Source organism: Xiphophorus maculatus, chromosome 10, assembly GCF_002775205.1.
Source record: "Xiphophorus maculatus strain JP 163 A chromosome 10, X_maculatus-5.0-male, whole genome shotgun sequence".
NCBI lineage: Eukaryota > Metazoa > Chordata > Actinopteri > Cyprinodontiformes > Poeciliidae > Xiphophorus > Xiphophorus maculatus.
This window is the reverse complement of record NC_036452.1, coordinates 16,708,184-16,733,154: the sequence shown is the minus strand read 5'-3', so window position 1 is coordinate 16,733,154 and position 24,971 is coordinate 16,708,184. Positions and strand designations below refer to the sequence as shown.

Genomic DNA, 24,971 nt, shown 5'->3' with positions numbered 1-24,971 from the left:
GAAGTCACATCTGTCTAAGAAAACCATCCAGGAAAGACTGAAAATCTACGACGGACAATAAAAGACTGCGTATTTTCTCTGACAAATACATCTTCTGATTGTTTGGGACTACTGAGAAATAAACAATTAAAACAAACATGAGATCTTTGTGGTGCGAGTAAAGTAAAATATCCTGAAATCTACAGAATATCTCAGAAGTCTGTCTTGGATCAAGAGTGAATTGAAAAAGTCAATCAAGAGGAATTTTCTCCAACAATCAAAATGTTGGTCGGCTGGTTGGTTGGTTGGTTGGCTGCAAAGTATCTGAACGTTGAAATGTTGGTTGGAGAAATGGTCGACACTTTTAAACAGTAGATGGACAAGTAAAAGAGTCAACACCCTCAGATCAACTCCAGTGACCGAAGAGACAGGAATGCGTCAGGTTTTGGTTCAGAAGTTGATATTTGCTTGTCAGAGAGAATGGAAGAAAATGGGAAAAATAATTTCTTCCATCAAACAATTCAAGCAAGAATTGTTTGTCTGAATTCTTGCTTGAATTCAGACAAACAGTCAGTTAAATTAAAAGAAGAAAAACTACCTATCGTTTCCCTGAAAGGCCTATGGAAACCCCTAGATCTCATAGTTCCTCAGCAAAAAATATTCTTCTATCAGGAACCTTGGGATAACTTGTGCTAAGCTGAAAATGAGTCATGCTTTTGTTTTGTCACGTGTGGATTATGGCAGAACACTCTACCCATGTCTTATCAAAAGCTCCGTGTGGAAAATGTGCTGCTGGCAGGTTTCTGACAAAATCATGCAAGTTCTCACAGGTGATATCACCTCTGATGAAACTGTAAAAGCTCTCAGTTTATTTCAGAGTGCGTTTTATTCTTGTTCTGACTTGGAAAGCTCTTCACGTCCAGCACCAGGTTTTGTCGGAGGACTTCTGCACCCACATATCTCCAGTAGGTCCCTACTTCTTTTTATATCTGCCTTGAATCTTGTTTTTATGAGCTCGTTTTTTAAAAGTTTTCCCAACACTGGACATGTTGGCTTTCAGTTCAAAGTTAATCTTTTTGCAGATAAAAACAACTAAAAGGTTAGAACTTTTCAAATTAGTTTTCTGTTCGGAAATAAAAAATCTACAACTGTTAAATTCAGTAGTTTTTTGACCATGACAAAGAGCAAAATGAAAGATTGTAATTTTTGTTTTTCGCCACTAGATGTCGGGATGTTCATGAGAGCAGGGGGCACACTACCAGTTTTTATTTTTAATCCAATCAGAGGTCAGAACACAAACTTGGGAGAGTGAGCAGGAAGTGATGGAGAGATTCTCAACCAGTCTATCTGTTTACCCTGCTCTGTCCTGTTTTTGTTTTTCCTTTAGTTCCTCCTCCTCCTCACTGTAATAAAATATGTAAGGGCTCATACACACAAGGAAATTCCAGCGGGCCAGCATTCTGCAACAGCAGGCATCCACACACACATCAGGCCACACGGACCTGCGGGAAGTCCCCTAGTTTTGTTTGAAGCGTAAAACCAGATGCTGTTTCCTTCTCACAGTCTGTTTCAGTTCCAACCGGTGAAACGTGACGATGCGCGTGTTTGTTTCAGTGTGTGTGTGTGTGTGTGGGTGAGTGTGTTTGTGTCGGGGAGGTGGGGGGTGCAGCGACTCAAAATAAATCAGTCATACATATTCAGTTGGAGGTCTGCTCAGGGTTGACTATGGATGAGGCTCGGTTAAAGTGAAAGAACGGATAGTTATTCGGTTTCCCGAAAGACTGCATTTCCCACAGGTCATTGCAGCTCGAGCGCAGTGTCAAGCTCACGTCGTCAGGAAGCTGCTGCAAATATTCTTCCTTCAAAATAAAAGCTGCAGATTTCTTTCACATTATTCTCTTTGATTTTGTAAAATGATGTTTTCACTTTTCTTTTTAAATCTAGTTGCATTTTTGTAATTTACAAAGGCAGAAAGACGTTGTTGAGGTGTGTGGTAGCAGTGATCTCTACTAGATGCATGCTGCTTGGGTTATTGTCACAGCTGAGGCTGTGGTGACTAAAGAGGAATAAACTTTATGAGCATATGGGAAAGAGTTGTTGATTTCAAAAATCATTTAGCGGCAGTCAAAAGCGCTGAAAGACCAGTACAGATAGAATCTTTGCTTTGACAGCGTAGATGGAGAAGTTTAGAAAAGGTCAGAGAGAGTTGCTGAAAAACTGGATAAAGAGAAAGCGAGTGACACAGTGCCAGGAGAGGAACTGTCGTACTATTTGAGGAAGTATGTGAGGATAGAACACAGCAGGAGCTGGGACAACAAGACAGCAGGGATGCGTGAGGTAAGTTTTGTAAATTTGACCAGAAATCTGCTTTCAGCCACTGATCGTCTCCATTGGTGATGGTCTGGTACACAAATGAGGTCTTGGAGACGTCTCAGAGCAAGGTGATATTTGCAGAAGGAGGAAGACAAGATAGGATGGCGAAACAGTGGCATCGTATGAGGAAGTGGGGAGCGGTGTAGAACATTTCAGAACAGTGAGACAGTGGTAAGGTGTGCTGTGAAAGGGAAAGAGGAGTTCCAGATGGAACGGGGTGGTGGTCACATCTGGGATAGAATCCTTTACAGCAGTCTGTTGTCTATTCTGAGAAATGTGGAGAGAGGAGAAATTAGCTGAAGTCAGACAGAGTCAATGAGTGAGAAGCAAACAGAGACATTGAGATCAGTAAAGCTTGAAAGATTAGAGGGACTGTAGGCATATGAGTCCATTTGTAGAACTTGCAGAGCATAAAAGGCGCGAAAAAGAGCACAAGCAAGTAGAGGTGGACGGAGATTGTCGGGAGTGATGTGTGACAGAAAGGAGAAGCTTTCCAGGTTGAGAAAACCTGTAAAGCAGTAGCTGTGATTTTTGCTGACGATTTTTACTGTCAGCAAAGATCAGAACTTTTTCAGAATTTTAATTTTGTGTTAGCACCTTCACACATGCAGGTATATATATATACACACATGCAGGTTGCAGGTATATATATATATATATATATATATTCAGTTCAGGCATTTTACGATGAAGCCTATCCGGAAGTGGCGGCGTTGTGGAAAGGATTTATTTTAGCCGTTTAAACCGGAAGTCGTTGGTGTTTCTTCTACACGTAGCTTGACGGTTTTTTTTTTTACCCGGACAGCTTCCACACTGGACTCGGACTGAGCCGAACTATGTAAGTAAACCTCGCTCCCAACTGGTCCCGCTGGCCTCACGGCGGTTCTGCGCAGAACCAGAACCCGCCGGGATGAATATTCGGACGGGTTTCGGGGGCGTAGGAGAGTCGGTTTACTGGTGGTGGTGGGGGGGAAACGGCCCGATGTGTCAGGCCTCTCTGACTGACAGCAGCTTGATCCACAGGGAGGGATTTGGGTAGATTGTTGTTTGTGATGATTAAACTGATTTGTACCGCAGTGATGGCAGACATAGAGCCGCATCAGCTGATCCCAATTTATATCCACCAGAACTGAGTCTTTTTTTTTACTGTGTGATTACAGCAGGATGGGAGCTGCTGGGATCTCTACAGAGGAGGGAAGCAAGAGTGGAGGATTTTTTTTTTACTGTGCGCTCATGAAGGAAAAACTGCTAAATATGATTATTTTTATTCTTTCAGATGCTCTGTGGGCTCTGAAACCTTAAAGCAGATGTGGAGTACGAGGTCCAATGTGTTGGTTAGATTTAAATTTAGGGCCAGGCCTGATTTCTTTACATTTCAAATGTGTGGAAAAACCCAAAGATATGATAGATTCACAGATCTCCAGCAATCTGTCAAAATGGGTGTCTCTTGGGGTTTTTTTTATTCAGTTTAATAGAGAAGTTGGAACATGGTGACTCTGGAGGAGCTGCAGAAATCCCCAACTGTGGTGGGGGGAATTTTGCTGACAGGAAAGCTAAGAAAATCGGGCAAGAAGAAAGACAAACAATAGGGGACATGGCAAGAATATGGAAGATGGTGTCAAATGAGACCAACATTCAACTTTTTGCCCTCGATCTGTTTAGAGGTAATCAAATACGTTGCATAGCATCCCCACTCTGAAACATAGTGGTGGCATCAGCATGCTGTGGGGAAACTGGTCAGAGCTGATTGGGAGATGAAAAGAATGACTCTAAACAAACAGCCAGAGCTACAGAATAATGGCTTAGATCAAAGTATATCCATGCTTTAGAGTGGCCCAGTCAAAGCCCAGACCCAATGCCATTCCATTGTGTACAGGATTGTTCATCTCTTGAGTTTAGGAGCCTTTTTTTTATGGCTGAATTGTTTTCAGGGAAAAATGACTTAGCAAACAAACATTCCTCAGAGAGTGGTCAGGGATAAAAACTGGACTGAAACCCAAATGACAGCAGCTGATATGTACAGGAAGCTTGAAGGACTTCATTTTTACAGATTAGGATCTGCCCCAAGTACCACAAGTCCGATTGATCAAGAACTGGACAAGATACTGGAGGATCTCCAGTGTAAAAGCAACATGTGTCCTTGCTATTACTTGTTAGGAATAAAGCATTATATTTTTTTGGTTGATTTAAATGTTTCTCGCAAAATAACGTCCTCTAATCAGCAGAAATTCTGTGCATGTGTTCCCATTTTTAAAGTCTGGCTCATCTGCTGGAATCAGAAATCTAGCTGACTCAACAGTACCTGTAATAGTAAAACAAGTGTTTAATCTTTCAGGAAGTTTGATTGTTTAAGTGCCCGTCTCTGCAGCTGCTGATGACACGGATCTTTTAAAAAAAAAAGGGGGGGGGATGGAAGATGGACAAAAAAAGCATAATGTTAATTATTTGCCGGCATTTTTGACCCAAAATACGCTCTGGTGTTTTCAAAATGTGGAAACAGAGACTTATGCAAAGTGAACGCTGACAGAAACGGATGGAAAACAGAAACTGATGGAATTCTTGTGAAGTATTCACTCGTGTTAAGTTCAGCCGCTCACCTGTTCAAAAAAAAAAAAACTCCCACAAAAGACAAAAGGGAAACTCTGAGAAGGAAGTAAAGGATTTAAAGGGGATAAATCTCCACAGCTTTTAATTTGAATACAACTCTGGCCTGCAGATACGGAGATGCTGCTGCATTCATTTTCTGAGATGGTCAATTTGGACTTTTCACTTCCTGTCATTCATTCATAATCATCAAAACAACAAGAAATAAAAGAGCTTGAAACATTTCCCTCTGTGATAAACATGTATAATATATCAGTTTAGCTCTCTGAAATGAACTTCTTCACAATATCAAACTTCGATGTAGCTATCAGCACGGTTTAGATAAGTGTCCACCCGATTGACATGAATCTCCTCGTAGCTGTGGTCTGTTTTCCAGTTAGCTTGCTTTAACTATACCAAACCAGATTGGGTGTGTGTTTGGGATAATTGTTTATGTGGATCGCCCAGGCTTGTGGCCACGTTTCAACCATTCAGCTGTTTATTTGTTTAGGTAGTCCTCCTTCCAACTTGAGCAATGCAAGAGGCCCTCAGCATGATGCTACCACCACCGTGCTTTTTGTCATGTTGCCCAGACAACGCGATCGTCATCTCGTCTGACTATGATGCTTTCCTTCAGTAGCTAGGCTTATCTATGCTGGCATATGCAAATCTCAGTAAGGCGGTGTTGTGTTGACCCAACTTACAGACATGATCAATAAGCTTTGGATAAGGGGTGGACCCCCCCCCCAGACTCCGTCACTGCGTTACCATGACAACAGGAGCATCGTAGCTCATCTGCTGGAATCAGAAATCTACTGTAACTGGGAACAACTTGTAGAGTAACTGTAAATGTGACCAATCCAAGCCAGGTGAAAGTGGACCATGAAAGGGGTCCACTTTCATGGATGTTTTCAGTTGGGCTGCAACTAACGATTATTTTAGTTTAGTAATTATTCAGACAATTGGTCGATTAATTGGATAAAAGGAATTGTCACGTTCTGCAGATTTTTCGTTTAACCACGTAAGCTTTTTTTTTTTTTAGACAGTTTTAGAAATGCATAAAAAGATACAAATGAACAAATAATTAAAAAAAAATATATATATATAAGAAATTAAAAACTACATCATCATTTGTTTAGTGAATGCTGCTTTATCATTTGTAGCAAAATATACACCTGCAGCTGAAATAAAACTTCTTCTGAACACGAGAGAAGCTCAACCTCATTGCTGCATCAAACCAGGGTAGGTCTGAGCTGTTGATTATTGTGTCAGTTAATAATTGGATTGTAAAAGTGAAGCGAAAACTTTGATATTTAGAGAGTTTTGGGAAGAGAACATATTTACAGACAAAGATTTTTTTTAAATATTAATGCAAAATGTATATGTTTAGTGAAGCCTTGGCTTAACTAATGCTCTGAGCACGCTGTTCTTTCAGCAAATGACCTTTTATTGAGTCTGTGTGCTATACAGTTAAAGATTAATATATTAGTTGCTGATTATTTCAATAACTGATTCATCAAGATTAGTCCGATTAGCCCAAGTTTTCTGCAACTTGTCAGTTTTTTTTATGTCAAGTTGAGCATGAACGTAGTGAAGCAGCAAAGTCACAGTTTAAGGTCATCAATCTAGAGTGACAGTTACAGTCAAAGTAAAATAGAAACCTAACCAGCGAGAGGAGAATCACCTGCGGCAGTGAGCTGTAAGGAAGGACGGGGGAATGTTCCGCCCAACCTGGTCTGACATTCTGAGCAGGATGACCTCAGCCTGCCGTCACACCTGCGTCTGAACTCCCAACCTGTTCCTCCGCCTCTCCCCCAGAGTGCCTGTGATGCCCCAGGGCGGGCCGAGCTGGCCGGGGTCGCGATGCCGTACGTGGACCGACAGAATCGCATCTGCGGCTTCCTGGACATCGAGGAGATCGAGAACAGCGGCAGGTTCCTGCGCCGGTACTTCATCCTGGACACGGAGCAGGGCAACCTGCTGTGGTACATGGACAACCCTCAGGTGGGTGAAGCCGAGCGAGTCTGCTCCTGAGCGTAATTTGGAGTCTACAAAGCAATGTGTCGGCGATTGCTTTAGGTTGCGTAGGGTGGACTGGTTGAGATCACCAGAACGGATCAGGAAGCAAACAATATGGTGGAACATTATGTTGCGATTGATTCAGTTTTCTGTTGTGCTGTTTGTAGAACATTGTGGCTTGATCGTTTTGGATGTTGCGTTTAAAGGATCATTAAGGCAGTGGTATTAACCAAATTTTATTTTTAATAAGTTAACTGTTACATGTTTTTGTTCATTTTTGATTTCCGTTTTGTTAATGAAGAATGCAGCATACGATTTGTTATGGGCAACGCGGAGCAGACTAACTGGTCAGAAAAATAAACATGTTTGAAAGAAGTCTAATCTGCTTTTTTACATATTGCATATTCAAACAATAACTTCATGCCATAACTGGTTGAAACATGATACATTTTGTGTTGATAATTCAAGCAAATTGATGGGAAAAATATTTAGATACCTTAGTTGACAAAATTGTTTTAAATATAATTAGTTGACTAAAACTAAGATGGTTCTGGTGACTAAATTATGACAAAAACTGAATGATATTTTAGTCAAAATACTAAAACTAAATAAAAATGAACACTCCTTGTGGAGCCACCTGCAGGTTTCTTCAGCATTTTTGGGGCAGAAGGCAGAGCAACTTTTGCCAGTTCTTTTTATTTTCTTTGGATTGAGAGTTTTACAACATCGACCTCGCTCCAGATTCTCAGCGAGATTTAGGTCTGGGCTTTGACTGGACCATTTAAGCTCATGCATACTCTTCGAGCCAAACCACTGGCTGGATGTGTAGGTTTGCTGGTAGCTGAACCTCCAACCAGTCGTAGTTTTGCAGCCTCTGACGGGGTTTTTTTCTCCCAGGGTTGTCTTAAATGTTGTCTTTTCTTGCTAAAAAAAAAGCATTTATTGGAGCAGTAGAGACAAGGGAGCTAAAACCATTTAATATATTTCATGTTACACACTTTTTAAAAAAACACATATCTGCCTTTGTATAATCAGGTCTTTCTTTCTCCTAGCAAATACCGTTTTAGTGGTTTATTTTTATCGTCTGCTCTGTCCGTGCTGCTCAACCTTCAGGCTGCTTCTTTCTAAAAATGTGAAGCTCTCACGTACTTTACGTTTTCAAAGCGAGGCGTAGTCAAATTTAGCAAGCACTACCTGTTTAAGAGGAAGTAAGCGCTCACTGAGGACCTACATCACCGAGTAAGGAGCAGGAGGAAGATGTTAAAACTGTTTGTAGCCCCATTTTATGCAGCAGAGAAGGAGGAAAAATTAGCCAAAACGAAGCGCACTTCAAAAAAATCTCTGCAAAATGTAATTCCTAAAACAAATAAAAGCATTTCTGCAAACAGGTTAGAATGAAGGCCAAGGGGAAGTTCTGTGCCAACGGGACAAAACGACGCCAAGCACGACGCTCGTCTGAGTGGCGTTTTTTAGCAGCGTTTTGTGCGTTCCAAGGCGCTCACAGGATGATGAAAAGCTCAGCGCCAGGAGGTTGATGTTGAACTCCTGCTAACAGGGAATTCTTTAACGGAAACCACGGACTCGTGGGATTAAAGCGTTTTCCTCCAACAGGGAGGAGAAAATATAATTTAACCAGAAAATACACGAGAATAAACTCAAAGAATTTTCAGACGATTGGCTTAAAATAATAAATCTGAATAATTTCTTCAGTGGTTATCGGAAAGGTAGATGTTTTTCTGCGTTTTTTTCCTCTGTGTTTACACTAAAACACAAAGAGGAAGAAATATCGAGGCACGGCAGGAATCTTGAATTGTTCTTTATTGATGTCATCCCTTCTAACCGGAACCTTGTTACGACTCAGCAGAATCAGTTTAATCATATTCTGAATGTTTCGTTTTTCTTTCAGAATCTGCCTAAAGGTGCGGATAATGTGGGCTTTCTCAAACTCACGTACATCTCCAAGGTCAGTCCTCACTCAAACGGCGACACATTTTGCATTGTGTCTTTATTTTTTATTGAAAACAAGGAAGTCTTTTAGAAATCACGTGCATTTCCAGAACAAGAATTTCAATCTTTTTGGCCAGACTACAACCAGAAGTTACAGAAATGTCAAATTTTGCAAGCAGTCCGCTATTATACCAAACTGTTTTTAGGAAGAGATGTTTCAGGCAAAGCCTCGGGCTCCAGAACAGATTACGGGTTCCCTTTCTCTGCTTTTGTTTGGGAACCAATCATAGATTGGCGGGAGAAAGGGCTGAAAGTAAAAGAACAAAAAAAAAAAAAAACGGTAATAAATTTGTATTTTCTGTCACTAATCCATGGTTACGGTTAGTAAAGTTAGTTTCATCAAGAATTACATCAATCCTGCAGAGCTCTACTACATCCTCTATAAGATCAGAATTTGCGAACCAACATTTGCGTGAGTGACTTTTTCTGTTAGCCTGAGCTAGCCTGAAGGTCACTATTAGCAGTGCGCAGCAAGGCTCAGACAGATCGCATCAGTCTTTTATGATCGAGGTAATTTCTCAGTAACTTTGGAGTTAATTGTGTTCCACTGATTTTTAGGATTTCTGGTGTCCCCTGTGTCGTTTATTGTCCTCTTGTCTTCAGGTCAGTGATGCTACCAAGCTCAGGCCGAAGGCAGAGTTCTGCTTTGGTGAGTTCGTTATTTTCTTCCTCCGTTTATCTCCCTGAACTCGCTCTGTCTTTGGCCGAAGCTTGCCTCCACTCCCCTTCCAGTCCCTTGTTTCCTTCCTTCCCTTCTTCCTCATCTCTCCACTTCTTCCGCCCTCCTTCTTCTCTTCCCTCCCTTCCTCCCCCCTTTTCCTCATCTCTTGAGTTTACTTCCTCCCTTTTGTCCCGCGCTACTTGTTTTTCCTGCCGCGTGGAGCAGCAGCTCTTTGTCACTCAATAGGAGGAAACCGTACAATGACAATGACCGAACCGCTGTGTGCGGACATGTGCACATGTGTTTGCATCTAGATGGGATGTTAATGCGGAGACGTACATCCTCTCGGCTCTGAGAAACCAGAAACAAGTGGATATTTTTAGATTTTCAGACGGCGGAGTGGATTTGTCTCCGTTTCTATCGGATCTGGTGATAAGCAGGAGCATTTACATGTTGTCCTTTTTTTTTTTATCTCTCCGCAGTTATAAACGCGGGCATGAGGAAGTTCTACCTGCAGGCCAACGACCAGCAGGATTTGGTGGAATGGATCAGCGTTCTGAACAACGCCACCAAGATCACAGTGAGACTCGCGCACACAAATACACACACAAATGGGGTTGGACACAGATGGATCCATAGTTGACCCTGTTTCACGTTGCCGCCATCCCACACTCTGTACTCGGCCTCGGGCCACAGCAGATGGAAAATTAGCCATCACACCGGACCGATGAAGCTCGATTGCGTTCTCCTCAGAGCTTCATCGGAAAGTTGTGGGCCTTCACAGGCCGATGCGCGTTCCAAATCATCCTTCAGCTTCGAAGCCGCAGGGTTAATTAGAAAAGCTTCTGCTTCAAAACTACCTTTTAATTGTAGGGATTCTAGAATGTCTGCAAAAATCGTCTGGAAGGCGAGAGACAAAACCTTGAGACAAATGATATCCTAAACCGGTAAATAAAAGAAAGAGAAAGTGGGGAAGGAGGCGATTCCAAACTTCCTTTGAGGTAAATTAACTCCAGAAATCTGGGATAGGTTGACTCCAAAACTACACTATTTCTAGAACAAGAATATTTAAATCAGGGATGCACCGATCCATTTTCTTCACTTTCCGATACCGATAACTGAGATTTAGTATCGGCTGACAGAAAAAAACTGTGCTGAGTTGACTTAAAACGCTTCTGTTTTTAAACAGACTCCAATATACTGAAATACAAATGTGTATGATGGAGTACAGCACACTTAAATACACCAATAGCTTCACAACCTTAGTCAAACATGTAAGAACAACTTTAATTTGTTCAATCAATTCAGTTAGGAGGATAACAGTCAATGTAAATTAAATAATAGGGAAACTGAAACTGATTAAAAACAACAGGTTGACTGCCTGGGTGAAACATGTAGAAAATAGACTGAAACAAACCTTTCAAATGGTTCAGAAAACGCAATTAGGAATTCTAAGTATAATGTAAAATAAGTTTAGAGCACGGAGCATAGAATTAGACTGAATAGATCTGCCCTTGTGGATCGGGCACCTATGCAGATATTAACGTCGGGTCTTTGCATCTCTAATATAATTGGTAGTTGTTTTTTTTTTTAGAATTGCATGATTCTAAATCTACAAAGTAAAATGTAATTTAATGGTGACTTTTCTAAGCAATTAGTAACTTTGGCCCACATTTTGTACAAAATTCTGAATCTCAAGTTGTTTTCCCTCCTCAAAACACATTTAAAGAAGGAAAGTCATTAACATCATCCAGAATTAAAGCTCCCCCTACATTTAAATTACGTTTTCAAGCCTTCGTATCTGTTAATTGTGATGATTTTCCACTTCCAGCTGATGGACACAGGTCATTCTAGGACTAGAATATCACATCAAATTAAAAAAGAATATTTTTAATCTTTTATTTTCTGATGTAGTTTTGAAAAGATACTTCTAATCTGACGAAAAAAGCCTCATTGAAACACATTTCGCATATGAGTGCATGTTTATAACAGATAGTTGGTCAAGTGTAATAATAAAACATATTATTATCAATATTTCAGCTTTGTTAGAAACTGCTGCTCCACGCAGACTGAAGGATGATGAATGCGTGACTCAACAAACCTCACCCTGTTGTAATTTTACTGCTCTTCTTTTTTTTTTTTTTTTTCTTTTCTTTCTAGAGCACAGATATAAATGTCTGGAAGACTAATAAAACCTAGCTCGGCTCCACCGGTTGGTTCTGATCCCCTGAGTCAGGTCTGAGGTGTTACTGTCTCGTTGCGTTTCAGGTGCCAAAGTCTGGAGAGAGCCAGGCTGCCTATGTGGAGACCCCACAGGAAGCCCTCGGCGCTACGAAGCAGGTCTCTTACAAAACGGAGATCATAGGTGGAGTTCCAATCATCACAGCCACGCAGGTAACGCTTCCCCCAGTCAGAGCTGGTGTTCATCAGCAGCAGGTTTAGTCTTGTCTCTGCAGGTATGCGGCTGTGCGTTTCACCCAGAACACAACAGCTCTGCTGACGGCTGCTGCGACTGTTTGTGTCTCATAAAAACTTACGCGGCTACTCAAGCACAACTGCTGGGGAAAAATGACCTGAGAGTAAACGCAGAGCTGTTCTTTTGCAAATTTGATTTTACTTATCAAAACTGGACCTACTTAAAAAAAAAGGCCAATACCAGTAAACTCCAAACACCGACAATAGAGGACTGATTCAAAATCGTTTGTGGCGTATTCAAAATGGAGAAGATCGCTTTTTGTATTAGAATGCAACAGGATGTTTAGGTTTTTTTTTATTGTTTTTTTTAAGATGGGAGCTATGAATTGAGCATATAAAACACGTAAGAGTAGATTGGTTTTAATTTTATTTTACTAGCAGGGTCTTAAACACAATGAGTTAATTTAACAGAAGACCCACCCAAATGATTATTGTTCTGTTGACGTTTTTCTTCTTGCATGCATACATTTGTGATTTCTGTTTTGTCTTTTTCTTTTTCATTCATTATGTTATTTTGGATTTTTGGTAATGTATATGGAAAAATATTATAAGATAATTCATAAAATTACTTATGAATTATTTCATAGATGTAAATAATTCATTTACATAGAAAAATATACATATTTTCGGTGTACATAGAAAAATATTATACAATAATTCATAAAAAGAATCTGGCCTTACTTTACCCCTATAAACTTTCCCACATTGATGGGCAACTACAGTTGCTTTACTAAGGGTAGGATCATGTATTTCCATTTTTGCAATTTGTAATAACACCTGTAAGTTCCAGGACATTACAAAAAAATAAAGTATTTTCAAAAGGAGCTAACACTAATTACAATTGGTTATCATTGCATTAATTCAACCTATTTTTATCTCACTTCCTCTGCAGCCTGATTTTCTTTACTGTGCTTGATAGTAAATCACAATGCCAGCTGTTCCCTAGATAATTTTCAACTTAATTTAAAGCAATTTTTCATATTTCAAAAATACAACTCTCATACATTTTGGTCAACGCGGTTCTACAAATTATGCTCATTACAACAAGGAGCTTGCAAAAGACCATATTAACTAGTTCAATAATAGAATTATGACAAGGATTTTCTCAGAATTTAACACGAAATCCTACTCTAACTGAATACTGCAGTCTCAAATTTAAATGAATTGATAATAAAATTCATCATAACACCACACATTTTTTAAATGCAAAAGCTCTCAGGTGCACTGAATGCAGCTAAGCAATGGCAAATAAAACACCTGAAATACCTGGACTTGTTTGCTAGCAAATGTTAGCAAATGTCCTGAACAGACATATAAGTTTGCAGGTTTAAAGTTAAAGGAACCCTAGCTTCTGATTCCAGTTTCATGGTGTAATGAATGCCTGAACTGCAAGATGTCATACCACTAGCGACCCAACAGAACCTGTAATGTCCGCTCCAGTTTCCTCACTTCTAAATAGGCCAAATAAGTTTTAGGATTCTGTTCTGTGGAGCTCTGTGAGTCGAAACGTGAACTTTTTGGACCTACGCACATTTTGGAGAAGGACGAATGAATCACACATTGAAAAGAACCGCCTGGCCACAGTGAGGCACTGGAGCAGCTCTGTGATGCTGCAGGGACGGCTAGATGGATTCTATCATCCAGGCCTCCATTTTCTTCAATGGATTCAATCAGATCTGACAATATCTGGGCATTTTACAATGTAAACTGTTCGTTGATGCACTACAGAACACCTGTACAGGTACTACACGGTAATTGTTAACTCCATCTCCCACGATGCATTCTGAGATCAGGACATTTATTTGATTCTGGTTGAATAAAAACGTCAGGCAAAACAACTGTACATTAAGTTGCGCATTACTACTAAATAAATGTTTTCTGTTTTTACCTTCTGTCTTAAACAGAACCTTAACGTTAAGCCAGGTTGAGATGAGTCCTTAATATGTGGGTGTTTGTTGTAGGAGCAGAGCGAAGGCCAGAACGGGTCGGACCGAGGGAAGCGGGCTCAGAACCAGCTGCCGTACTTCCTGTCCAGAGGAGCGCAGGACCAGTCTTTCATAAAGGCGGGATATTGCGTCAAACAGGGAGCTGTGGTGAGAGCAGATAGACAGACAGACACCTTCTGTGGCTTCCGTGATGACACAGATGATAAACTAGTGTTGATGTTCTATATTTTATTTTATCTTTTTCAGATGAGGAACTGGAAGAGGAGGTACTTCATCTTGGATGAAAATGCCCTCAGCTACTACAAATCCGACCTGGTGAGAAAATGGGATGAGGTGGTATGTGTTTGACATCAAGCTGGAACCAGATGGCTGTTATTCAGCTGCAGACCGGAGAAAATGTTGATCTTAAATTAAGAAATTTATAGCACTTTCCTTCAGCAGAAGGTTTGGCAGCTCTTTGCCTTCGTATCAAACAGAAACCGTGTATCTTTGTATATTTGTTGTATCTTGAGAACCTTTTCTGGACTTAGCTAGGTGTTTTAGCCAGCTAACATTAGCCAAAACACCTTAGCTAGCTAAATTCAAGGCTCATTTTGCTTTGAATTGTGGGATGTTTGTCTTTACACGCAGCAGCACGCGCTCTAAATTCCTCCCCATAAGATCCGTGTGTGGACAAATTAAGCGAATGACAACCCAACCAGGACCTGTCGGAGCACATGTAGACACACCCAGGGTGTGTGCCCTCAGGCTGTGTGTTCATTTGTAGATGAAGCTGAGATCAGGTGATCTGATTGATAAAATCAGCACTGCTGTTAAAAAAAAGGCTATGTGCTTCTGTGAAGAAGAACTTTTAGATTTGGCACTGTGGAGGTTATGGAGAGCCTAATGCAGTGTGAAAAGCACTAAGCTGCTGCCAATAGCTACCAACAGACCCCAAAAGTCTCACAGTTTTTGCTATACTTTATTTTAATACAGCAGAATCCTCCAACCATCTCCTACATTTATAGTGTTTTTGCTCTTAAGTTTCATTCAAGGTGGTATTTTTTTTTTTTTAAGGTCTGAAAAAGTCTTAAATTTGAAACCCTGTTTATGGGACATATTTTCTTCTTTGTCAGGACCGGGAGGCACTGAGAGTTATCCCGCTGAAGGAGATTCAGAAAGTCCAGGAATGCAAACAGAGGTCAGTTAGCACCTGGAGCCATCAGAGCTTTGCTCAGGCCACGGTGTTCAAAAGCTGCTCTGTTCTGTGTTTTGCAGCGAGCTGATGATGCGAGACAACCTCTTCGAGATGGTCACCAACTCCAGAACCTTCTTCATACAGGTGACACTGGCCGAATTCATCTGGGTCTTATGGATGAGACTTACTTCAGCAACTATCCTCAGAACTGCCTGACAGATTTATTTAAATCACTACAATACGAGTTCATGATATCATTGGAATAAACTGAAATAACTGTGGATCTGTGTCTTTCAGGCTGACAGTCCAGAGGACATGCACAACTGGATCAAGGCCGTCTCCGGGGCGATTGTTGCTCAGCGCGGGCCCGGGCGCTCAGCCAACACGGTGCGTATCTCGTCAGTTGAAGCTATGCAGGAACCTCCTTAAATGTCGGTGCAGTGCAAACAGACAATGGTTGCAGCAGTCTATACTAATGTGCATCATTTCTGACTTTTATGAGCCAGCGAAGTGGTGCCACCATGTGGCGGTTACAAGTAAGTGCATCAGAGAAAGGAACGCTTCAACTCTGATTTATTAGTTCAAACACTGAGTGTGAAACGATCAGTAGGCCATATTTACAAAACACACGCACATGTTCACAGCTTGTGAAGATTCTTCTTTTTCTGTCTCTATGGAGTTTCTTTCCTAACTCCAACAATGATCCACCACAAACTGACCTCTGTGGTTTTAAATTTAGGAAATGCCTCAACTTGGTTCTACAAATGTGGTTGATACAATGTGGGGGCGGGGGGTTTCTATACTACTTGTGCATTTCTGTACATAAGGCCACATTGCCTTGTTTTTTAAGTGCAGTATAATGTGATTTAGGATCCACAGATCAGAATATGATCACAGCGAGGCGGTTTGCGGTGGGTTGTGTTGGAAAGGAGCTCTCTGCCTCTCTGTTACTGAGCCCAGCTGTAAACTGTTGTTTTCAGATCCGTCAGGCGCGACGGCTCTCCAGCCCGTGTATACAGAGGTATACTCCGTTCTACAGTGGGGAATCCCGCACGTATGTGTCCCCCGACCTCAAACCCTAACCTCCCACCGCCCCCACCATCCATCGCTGCTTCTCCGCTAACGGGCATTTAGCCCCACGCTCCTCCAGACGGGTCCAGCTTGAAATCAGTTCTCACTTTAAATGTGCGGAATGAAAACAAGACGCTGCAGCCGGATGAACTGGAGTTGACCTTTAACCTCACAGTTAGAATTTAGATCAAGTTAGGTTTTTAACTTAAATGAAACATGTCAACATTTGTCTCAGTAAATATGTTTCTACTTAGGCTGTTGACATGAAATGCCAGGAACAGTCCCACTAACCAGCACATATAAGAAAATCAACTCATTAGTCTGTAAATTGAGTTGTGTGTAATAAAGTAAAATGATGCAAGGAATAAGAATTTAACACACTGGAATTTATTCAGTTCTTACTAGAAAAGCATTTCTTGTAAGAACTCAACATAAGGCCGACTTCTCTGGGCCCAGAGGTATCTGAGATGGACCATTACAAAATGAAAATGTGGATTGTGGTCAAACATATCTGTATTTCACCAACTACAGCTTATGAAAGGTTAATAACACGGTCATGTTCTTTTTTTCTTTTTCTTTCTTTTCTTATAATATTTTGTACATTTGGACCTGTGATCTCTTTCTGAACTGTTTCCTCGTCTCTCTGAGTAACGTTTCCAGACTTCCTGACTCGCAGATGACCTCCTAAAACCACGCAGTTACTTTCTTTCTGCTAACCCTCTGCCATGTTGTCTTTCTGTTTCTCCTTCCTGTTGTGTGTGTGTGTGTGTGCGTGTACATGTGTGTGTGTGTTTTCTAGAGAGTGAGGTGTGACAGTGACACAATAACTTTCCCCAAATGAGCCCCGCCGCCTGCTTCCTGTTCCCTCCCACTGCTGCTCATCGTCTTTATCACCAAGCCCCGCTGCCTCTCAGCTTCCTTAGCAACCGCTGCATCATCCTTTCCTCTTCCCCGGCAACAGCAGCATCGCTCGTTCGTATGTGGAACTGCATGAAAGTTACATCTCAGAGCCTGTCATGTTCCATGAGACCATCTCAGAGTATTTTTATAAGTTAAATTTGACAATAATTCCCAGAGGGAAGTTAAATGTTGTAGTGACTTGAGTTGCAAAGCAAAATAGTTAAAGATGAGGACAAATCTGAAGGCACGTCTTTGTGCAGACAGGTAAAAAAAAACAAGCAAACAAAAAACAACTGATAAATTCATTCTTGCAGTAGCATAATCTCACACTGAAAAGCTTAGAAAAATCCAAAAACACAGAATCTTACCCAGTATTTATTTTTTTTGTCTAGATTTAAGTGAACATATCTGAGGACAATTGAAATACGACAAAGCTTACCTGATTTTTGGCTCAGATTTGAATGAGATTCTTATCTCTGAGTTTATTAAAAAAAAAAAACCTCTCTACTCCCGTTATCTTGTGCTTTTCTTCTTTTCCATCACAAGCTCATCCATCCATCCATTCATTCATCCATCCATCCACAGAACCATCCATCGGTCTAACCCATTAATCAGCACATCCATCATTCCCAGCCTCCTCTTCACCCTCTCACTTCCTGTCCCGCTCTCCTTTGTCTCCCCAGGAGCACAGTGACCCTCCCTCTCCCACCTCCGCCTCCACCTTCTACTACTCCCTCAACACGGAACCGCAGTACCCAGAACCCTCAGCGGGTGCTCAGCCTGACGCTGGACACTCGCCACCAGGACAACTTCTTGGGCCTCCTGCCGTGGCGCCTCAGTGGAATCCAGCCCGTGATGATGCCTTTGCCTTCGGCGCGCTCGCGCCTTTCTCTGCAGGAGACGGTGCAGTCCTCAAAGTGATGGAGGCCGAGCAGCTCTGCGCCGGCGGCGAGGGCGACCCAAACACGGAGGAGCCAGACTCGCAGATAACTCTGATGTGACAGCAACTGATCTTTGAATATTCTCCTGCTAAACTTCCTGGGACTGGGTTTTTTTTTTTCTTTTTTCCCCCACGTGTGGCTCCGCCTACAAGGTCTTCCTCTGCGGTTCCCCTTCACCTCGTCTTCCTGAATATGTCTCACAGTACGTTGCAGCAGACCAGCGACACAGATTACACAGTCTATTTAAGCTCTCAGCAGGAGTTCGGCGACAGGAAGGCGAAGAGATTCACTTCTGAAACAACCAAAGTTTAAAGGGTCGCAGAGAGATGTGTTGAAACACATCAGTCCTGTGTGCGTTATCTAGGAGGTTGAGATTTGATATGAATTGTGTTGTTTCCTTATCAAACTGTTTTTTCTTTTTCTTTTTTTGTAGCTGAGTTTTTTCATGGCACAGATAAGGAGACATGTGGAGTCTTGCAAAACTTTCCCTTGTTGATAATACTTTAGTTGAAGGGGTGTGCATAAGATTGACATGACACTGTCATAACACCTGTTATGAACATGAATGGGTTTTCGTAAATGTTGCCATGTTAATACAAAGTTGACAATTTTAATGGACTTTTAATGCAAGTTTCAATGCAAATTTGCATTAAAAGTGTCATTATTTACCGAATGACACTTCATGGCAACGTTCGTGAAGACTCCTTTATATTTCTGACAGCGTCATGTCGGTCTCATTCACACCACGTCAAATAAAGTTACCAAGACGAGCTCAGTTATGTTTTATGTCCTAGTCCAACACAAAATAGTGCAGCGTAGTGGAAGAAAAATGTATGGTTTTAATGGGGGGTGGGAGGGTTAAATGTAAAATAGCTTCATCGACATCTGTTACCGTGGGAACAGTGCACTTAGAGTAATGTGCGGTCTTTACTTGCATAGCTTTTCGCAGCAGGTCAAACAGTTCAGCGGGTCAAAAAGAGTTAGTCTCATCAGCCGCCTTTCTGCTGAAAGTTAACTGTATACTTTATTTATTAATTTGGTGACTTTTGAAAGCAATTATTACAACTGAATTTTGACTAAGGGTATCAACATCTGCACTGTGCTCTTTTTATTCCAGTTCAAATGATGCAGTTGATGTTGATATATAATGTAAAATCTATATAAAATACATATTTTAACAGCCAAGGGTTATGAATGTTTTTAAGAAAGCTCTGTAAGACTCCAGTGATCCAGAAACTCTGCTGCCACCTTGTGTGTACAACTATTAGGTCAATTATGTTGTTTTTTTTTACTTGCGTTTGCTTTATCTGCATATTCTAATAAGTGTTCAAAAAGGTGGCTATATATTTATTTAATTTTTTGTTTGATCCTAAACTAATAAGATCAAACAAATTAGACACAGGAAAAAATATAAAAGGAATAGGGATAAGGTTACAAAGAAATAATATATTTTCACAGCACATGATGCAAAGAAATGCTTTGCGACATTTGCAGAAATCATGCATGTGAACACATACAGAGACACAATTAATGTGAAAATAAATATATTTGACTTCAAACTAAGCAGAAACACATTCAGACAACCTAAAAGAAAAAAAAAAAAGTTTAAACTATGTTCTTAAATTAAGTTTGATCCTCAGTTTCTCGTGTTGATATGGCGTATGTCAGAATATAACCTGAATTATTTAAGTGAATTTCTCTTTTTGCACCTCTCTCACTGCTATGTTAATCAACCTCTGTTACAGAAACTGGACTTTTTTTGTGTGTGCCGTTCGGCTCGGCGGAAACCGTTTGTGACTTTGCTAAGTGTCAGCCTCCGCCCCGAGTGTGGAAGTGATGCGAAACACGGAAATGCTTCAGCATCACGAACTCAAGAACTCTGGAAACATTTCCTTCTTGCTCACCAGCTCCCCTCACCTCACCTTAACTTCCTGTTCCTTTACCTGCCGTCACGTCGGCGTTCAGGACGACTGTCGGTTTGCGTGGAAATCTTTTGGGACTCGAGCCGTCCCGCAGGTCGTTTCTCCTCTCGGCTCTCTGGTTGTGGGTGTTTTGTTTTGTTGTTTTTTTTCTAGTATTGATATTATTAACTTTAATGAGGGAAAAAAATAAACTACACATATATGTTTACTGAATTTTTATGAACTCACGTGCATGACTGTGCACCCCTTCACTCCTCCAAATGTGTTGTTCCCTTTGATACATAAGTTGGGTTAAAGTGCCTGCGTCTATCTTTCTAAAGAGCAGATTTTCAAAACACCGTGAGCTATTTGATCCGTTTGTGTGTATGTGGGTGAGACTCTACGACCATTTTTCTATTTATTAAAACATATTAAGAAGCAATGAAAGTGTTTTTTTTTTTTTTTAATTTTTTTAAATCCATTCTGTCGTACATCTACTTCTGTGTTTGGGCTCATCCATTTTCTAACACTGTTGTGCCTAGCGGGGTCGGGAGGGGTGCTGGTGCCAGTCTGTCACAGGGCAACACAGAGACAGACAGGACAAATAACCATGCACACACACACAGAGACTTGTGGGAGGAAGCCGGAGTACCCGGAGAGAACCCAGGACCTTCTTGCTGCAAGGCAACAGTGCTACCTACTGCGCCAGTGTGCAGCCTGGTGACTCGGCCCTCTGAATGGAAAATAAGCTAACTTTAACGCTGATCACGCTAACAGGCCTGAGGAGTCAAACATGTTGTTCTCAGGTTTTTAGCGATTTTCCTGAGCATTGCAGTCCCTGACACGTGGGATGAATTTGGCCGTAACGTTTCCCCATTTGTGAAATCCTACTTTTATTTTATGCTCTTGTTGATGAAGATCCCCTTATCTCTTTCTTTCTTAATTCTTTTAAAAGCATATTTGGACTATAGTTTTCTCACAACTCTTGAATTATCGTCACCTTCCTAAAAGAAATGACATAAGTCACTTTTTTACCAAAAGCGATTTTTATTTTTTGCCTAAAACATCTTTTGAAAAAAAAGAACTGGTGATTTTTTTTATATTATTTTTTCAAAAATCAAATTTGGCAAAAGAATGACAGGTTATTGATTTAGGAAGGCGAAGTTATGATGAAATAATTTAATAGCTTAACTCAGTTGCTGAGGGACAGATTATTATATCCTGACCTGTTGTAGAAGGGGTGTTTAAAACACAGCATACCCGGAATGCATGCGGGTTTGCTGCACTGTAACTTTAACCAGAAAAAGATGAAACATCAGATCCGTCGCCATTTGTCTCAGTTTTCATAAATCAGAACAAAAACTGCTGATTTTTTTTTTTTTTTTTTTTGTGGAATTGGGAACATGACGCACAGGGACAAACACAACACCGCAGCGCCGCTCAGATCCGTGGCCCTCAGCAGACTGTTTGGAGATCTGAGTCATCCCAGCGACAAAACACACTCCTGCGCTTTCCCGAACCACAAGCCTGACAGATGTCCATAAGACCAACGCCAAGTCCGTCTTCAATGATCCAGCTCTTTTTGTCTTTTTTCTCTCTCTGTGTGTGTGTCTTGGATGCACATACAAGTTCAAATATTAGTTCTGACTGCGCGTGAGTGGACTTAGATGGAGCCGTCACACTCAGATGGGACGGTGCTTCTGGGAAAGTGCAGAACAGAGCAGCTGATCAGCCTCCGGTGGTCTTCGCGTCACACACAGAGACGGTTCCTGGTCCAAGCGAGAGTTCAACAGGCTGAGGACATTTCCACCGAGACCTTAGTTCATTTCTTCTGTTTAATCCTGTCGGGGTTTGTCGTGACTCGTGTTTTACTTCAGCGACTCACGTTGATGATGATTTAAAGTCAAGTTTTCAAGGTTCGGAGCTTTTCTCCAGCTCCATGGCAACGATACGCTGTTTCTTGTCAGAGTTCTAACAAAATTATGGATTTGTATAATAAGCTGTCAAATAGTTGGATCTAGCACACACACACACACACACCCACACACACACCCACCCACACACACACACACAAATAAAATCAAAAACTGGACATTAAGAATTAAACTTTGTTCTTTTATTTTCCACGAAAAGCTACTAATTTAATTCAAATAGAATATTTTCTCTTCTTTGTCCAAACCCTGTCCACAATGTTCTCTGTTACAGCAGAAAAGTGTGTAAGCCAACAAAGCATCCAACAAACTGTGAGCCAAAAGGAGCATGTTATGCTCAGCTAACCTAAAAGCACTGGAGGAGGCTGAACTGCTGGCAGAACCCGCAGATGGTAAACGGTTCCTCATGTCGCTAATGAACCCCGAATGACTTATTAACTCCAAAGAACAATATAAGGTTGTTTTTTAAATTATTATTTATCAAAAAAAAAAAAAAAAAAAAAAAAAAGAGTCATTTACGACCATTAAAATGTTTGAAATAATCCCATGTGTCAACCAATAAAATTCGTATGGGGAACTTGCGCAAGTCTCACTGATCAAATCCAAGCCTCTGACTTTTTTTTTTTTTACAGCCACAAAATGATTTGTTTGCATATTGAATGTTTAATTTAATGCAAAAAACCCCACATATACAAGTTGATCCTGAAAATACCGGCTTCTGCCAGCAGGAAGCTCGTTAAAAAAATTTTTAAAAAATAAAAATACACACGCCTTCTACTGCATCACTCCGAGACCAACTCCCTCTATTTATTTACCTCCTGGAAACCTTCACTTTCAGACTCACAGTCACCAACCTGTAAAGGATCACCCATGACAACCATCTTTATTATTTCACCTTGCTCAAAACTCTCTTTCTCCTCTCTATCTTTTGCCCTCTGTCTGGTGTTTTGACTTGACCTTTGCGTCTTTGCGTCAGCAGACATTTTGGCTGATTTTCATGACGGATATCATTTTTTTAAATAATATTATCTGTGATTATCCCCGCTGCAAGCAAAAAAAAAAAAAAAATAGCATCTCTGATCTAATCCCGCATTGGGGATTGAACCCCTCCCAACTCACTCCTCACCACTGTCTCACTGTCCAGCTATTTCTCTTTCTCCACTCTGCCGCCTCTGCGGGTCTCCGTGTCCCTGGAAAACATCATCGCTGCACCGATTTCTCACTTCCCCAGTCCGTACACCTCGCCACCTTTCACATACATCAGTCCGCCATCTTAAAATCCGCGATAACACATTGCCTCACCTTCACCAAACCTCCCCCATCGACGCTCTCAAAGCGCACGTCATCACGTCTACAGGGTGCATGAGCTCATGAATCTGCGATTTTGTCCTGCTTACATGTAACATGGCGAATTAACATTGCAGATGTGTAAAGAGAGAGAGGAGAAAACGAGCACTAAACTCCCCCTGAACAAACTTTTCCACAGCTGGGAGACGGATCGCCGGCTGCCAGCTGGTCATCGGGAAATCTGTTTGGTCCAGAAATGTCCAACAATGACATAATAATCACACGAAGCCGCATGCGATGTCATAGATACTGTCACGGATTGTTCGGGGTACAAAACAATCAATAGTTTCCAAAACAAGGCTTCAGCTGTGCGTGCGTGTGCGCGTGCGTGTGCGTGTGTGTGTGTGGGGGTGGGGGGTGGGGGGCTCATTCTGCTCAGACATGCCGGAAGCTGTCGCCTGCTGCAGAATATTTCACATTTTTAGCGGCTTTGTTAATCGGATTGTACACAAGGACACTTCTTCATGAAGAAGACAGAATAAAACGCTTTTTTTCTTCAGTTTGTGGCCTCAAATCTGAAATTTATTAAACTTCATTCAGTTATAATGAGTGATGAGTCTTACTCTTTTTAGTTGTTATTTTAAGTTTGTGGTAACTACTGTATGTGCATTTAATTTCTTGTAAAAAAAAAAAAAAAAAAAAACACAACAACAACTGATTAACTATTTGATGACATAAAACTGGAGCAAGAAACATAAAATCTTTATTTATATTGAGGTTCAACAAATCTTTATGAATTATATGTCCTTTAATTTGACAACAGGAGTTAAACTTGGTACAGAGTCTGATGCTGAGCGTCAACGTGACACTGACATTTCGTCACAGCTGCAAAACAAAATCATGAAAGCAACAAATTGACTCGACAAGAAGACAAAGATGAACAGCAGAGAGTAAATGGGGCGAGCTGCTGATTTCCTTCAAATATTGCCTGGCAAAAAACGCGGAACGTTCTGCGCGGCCTCGCAGAGGCAACAGCGGAACTTTCCGGTCTTCTGTGCTGGAAAAATCAATGTGACGATTGCTCTTCAGCTTCGCGAGGGGGGGGGGGGGGGGGGCTCGGGTCAATCCGAGGGCAGGATACGGCCGGAGTACGGCGGCTGTGAAAACCCTGCGGCGTCAGCAGCCGTTTTGGAACAAGAAGCAGATCCATTCCGTCCGGCTGTTAACTGTTTACAAAAAGATTATACATCCGGCGTTTGGGAAAACAAGAAGAACCCCGCTGAGAAGATTAGCAAACAATCGGGACAGGTTGTAAACCAATACCTCAGAGTGGCAAAAATAATAATAATGTAGCAATAATCCTTCAGATAACATAGAAAACATGTGAAAGAAGGAGGGAAATTAACTCTGCTCAAAATACACCGATCCTGTGGAAATGTCTGATTAAACAGGGAAGCAGGTTGGAGTCGATGGCAAAGTGCACAGAGCAGAATTGAGGACAATAATGGAAGGAAAATTTGTCACCACTGATGTGTTGTCCAAATAGCAATTTTGTATTTGGAGAAAAAAAAAAAAAAAAAAAAAAAAAACTCTTGACATGAAGCATCATGATTAATGCATGAAAGAGATAAATACGGCATCGAGACACGGTGGTGTCAGCATCATGCTGTGGGGATCCTGTTGCCCAGCAGTGACTTAGAAGTGAGGGGGGGGAAAAAGC

At 41.2% G+C, this 24,971-nt stretch overlaps 1 protein-coding gene across 4 annotated transcripts; it reads left to right on the top strand.

Moving 5' to 3' along the window:
• Positions 1-855: 855 nt before the first annotated feature.
• Positions 856-20,434, top strand: LOC102219146 (pleckstrin homology domain-containing family A member 1). Of its 4 annotated transcripts, none has more exons than XR_001351220.2 (13): positions 3,106-3,190; positions 6,754-6,939; positions 8,861-8,917; positions 9,565-9,610; positions 10,105-10,202; positions 11,891-12,016; positions 14,059-14,190; positions 14,290-14,358; positions 15,159-15,223; positions 15,301-15,364; positions 15,518-15,607; positions 17,091-17,267; positions 17,875-17,964. XR_001351220.2 is itself a non-coding variant. In XM_005805356.3 (13 exons), the coding sequence occupies exons 2-13, from the start codon at positions 6,799-6,801 to the stop codon at positions 18,110-18,112; spliced, it is 1,200 nt and encodes a 399-aa protein (XP_005805413.1). In that variant the 5' UTR covers positions 3,106-3,190; positions 6,754-6,798; the 3' UTR covers positions 18,113-18,200. The 4 variants fall into 4 exon arrangements, 3 of the variants coding, with proteins under 3 accessions (XP_023196753.1, XP_005805413.1, XP_023196752.1); XM_005805356.3 differs by lacking the exon at positions 17,091-17,267 and adding an exon at positions 16,201-16,274 and having other exon boundaries at positions 17,875-18,200; XM_023340985.1 differs by lacking the exons at positions 3,106-3,190; positions 17,091-17,267 and adding an exon at positions 856-944 and having other exon boundaries at positions 17,875-20,434.
• The last annotated feature ends 4,537 nt before the right edge of the window (positions 20,435-24,971 follow it).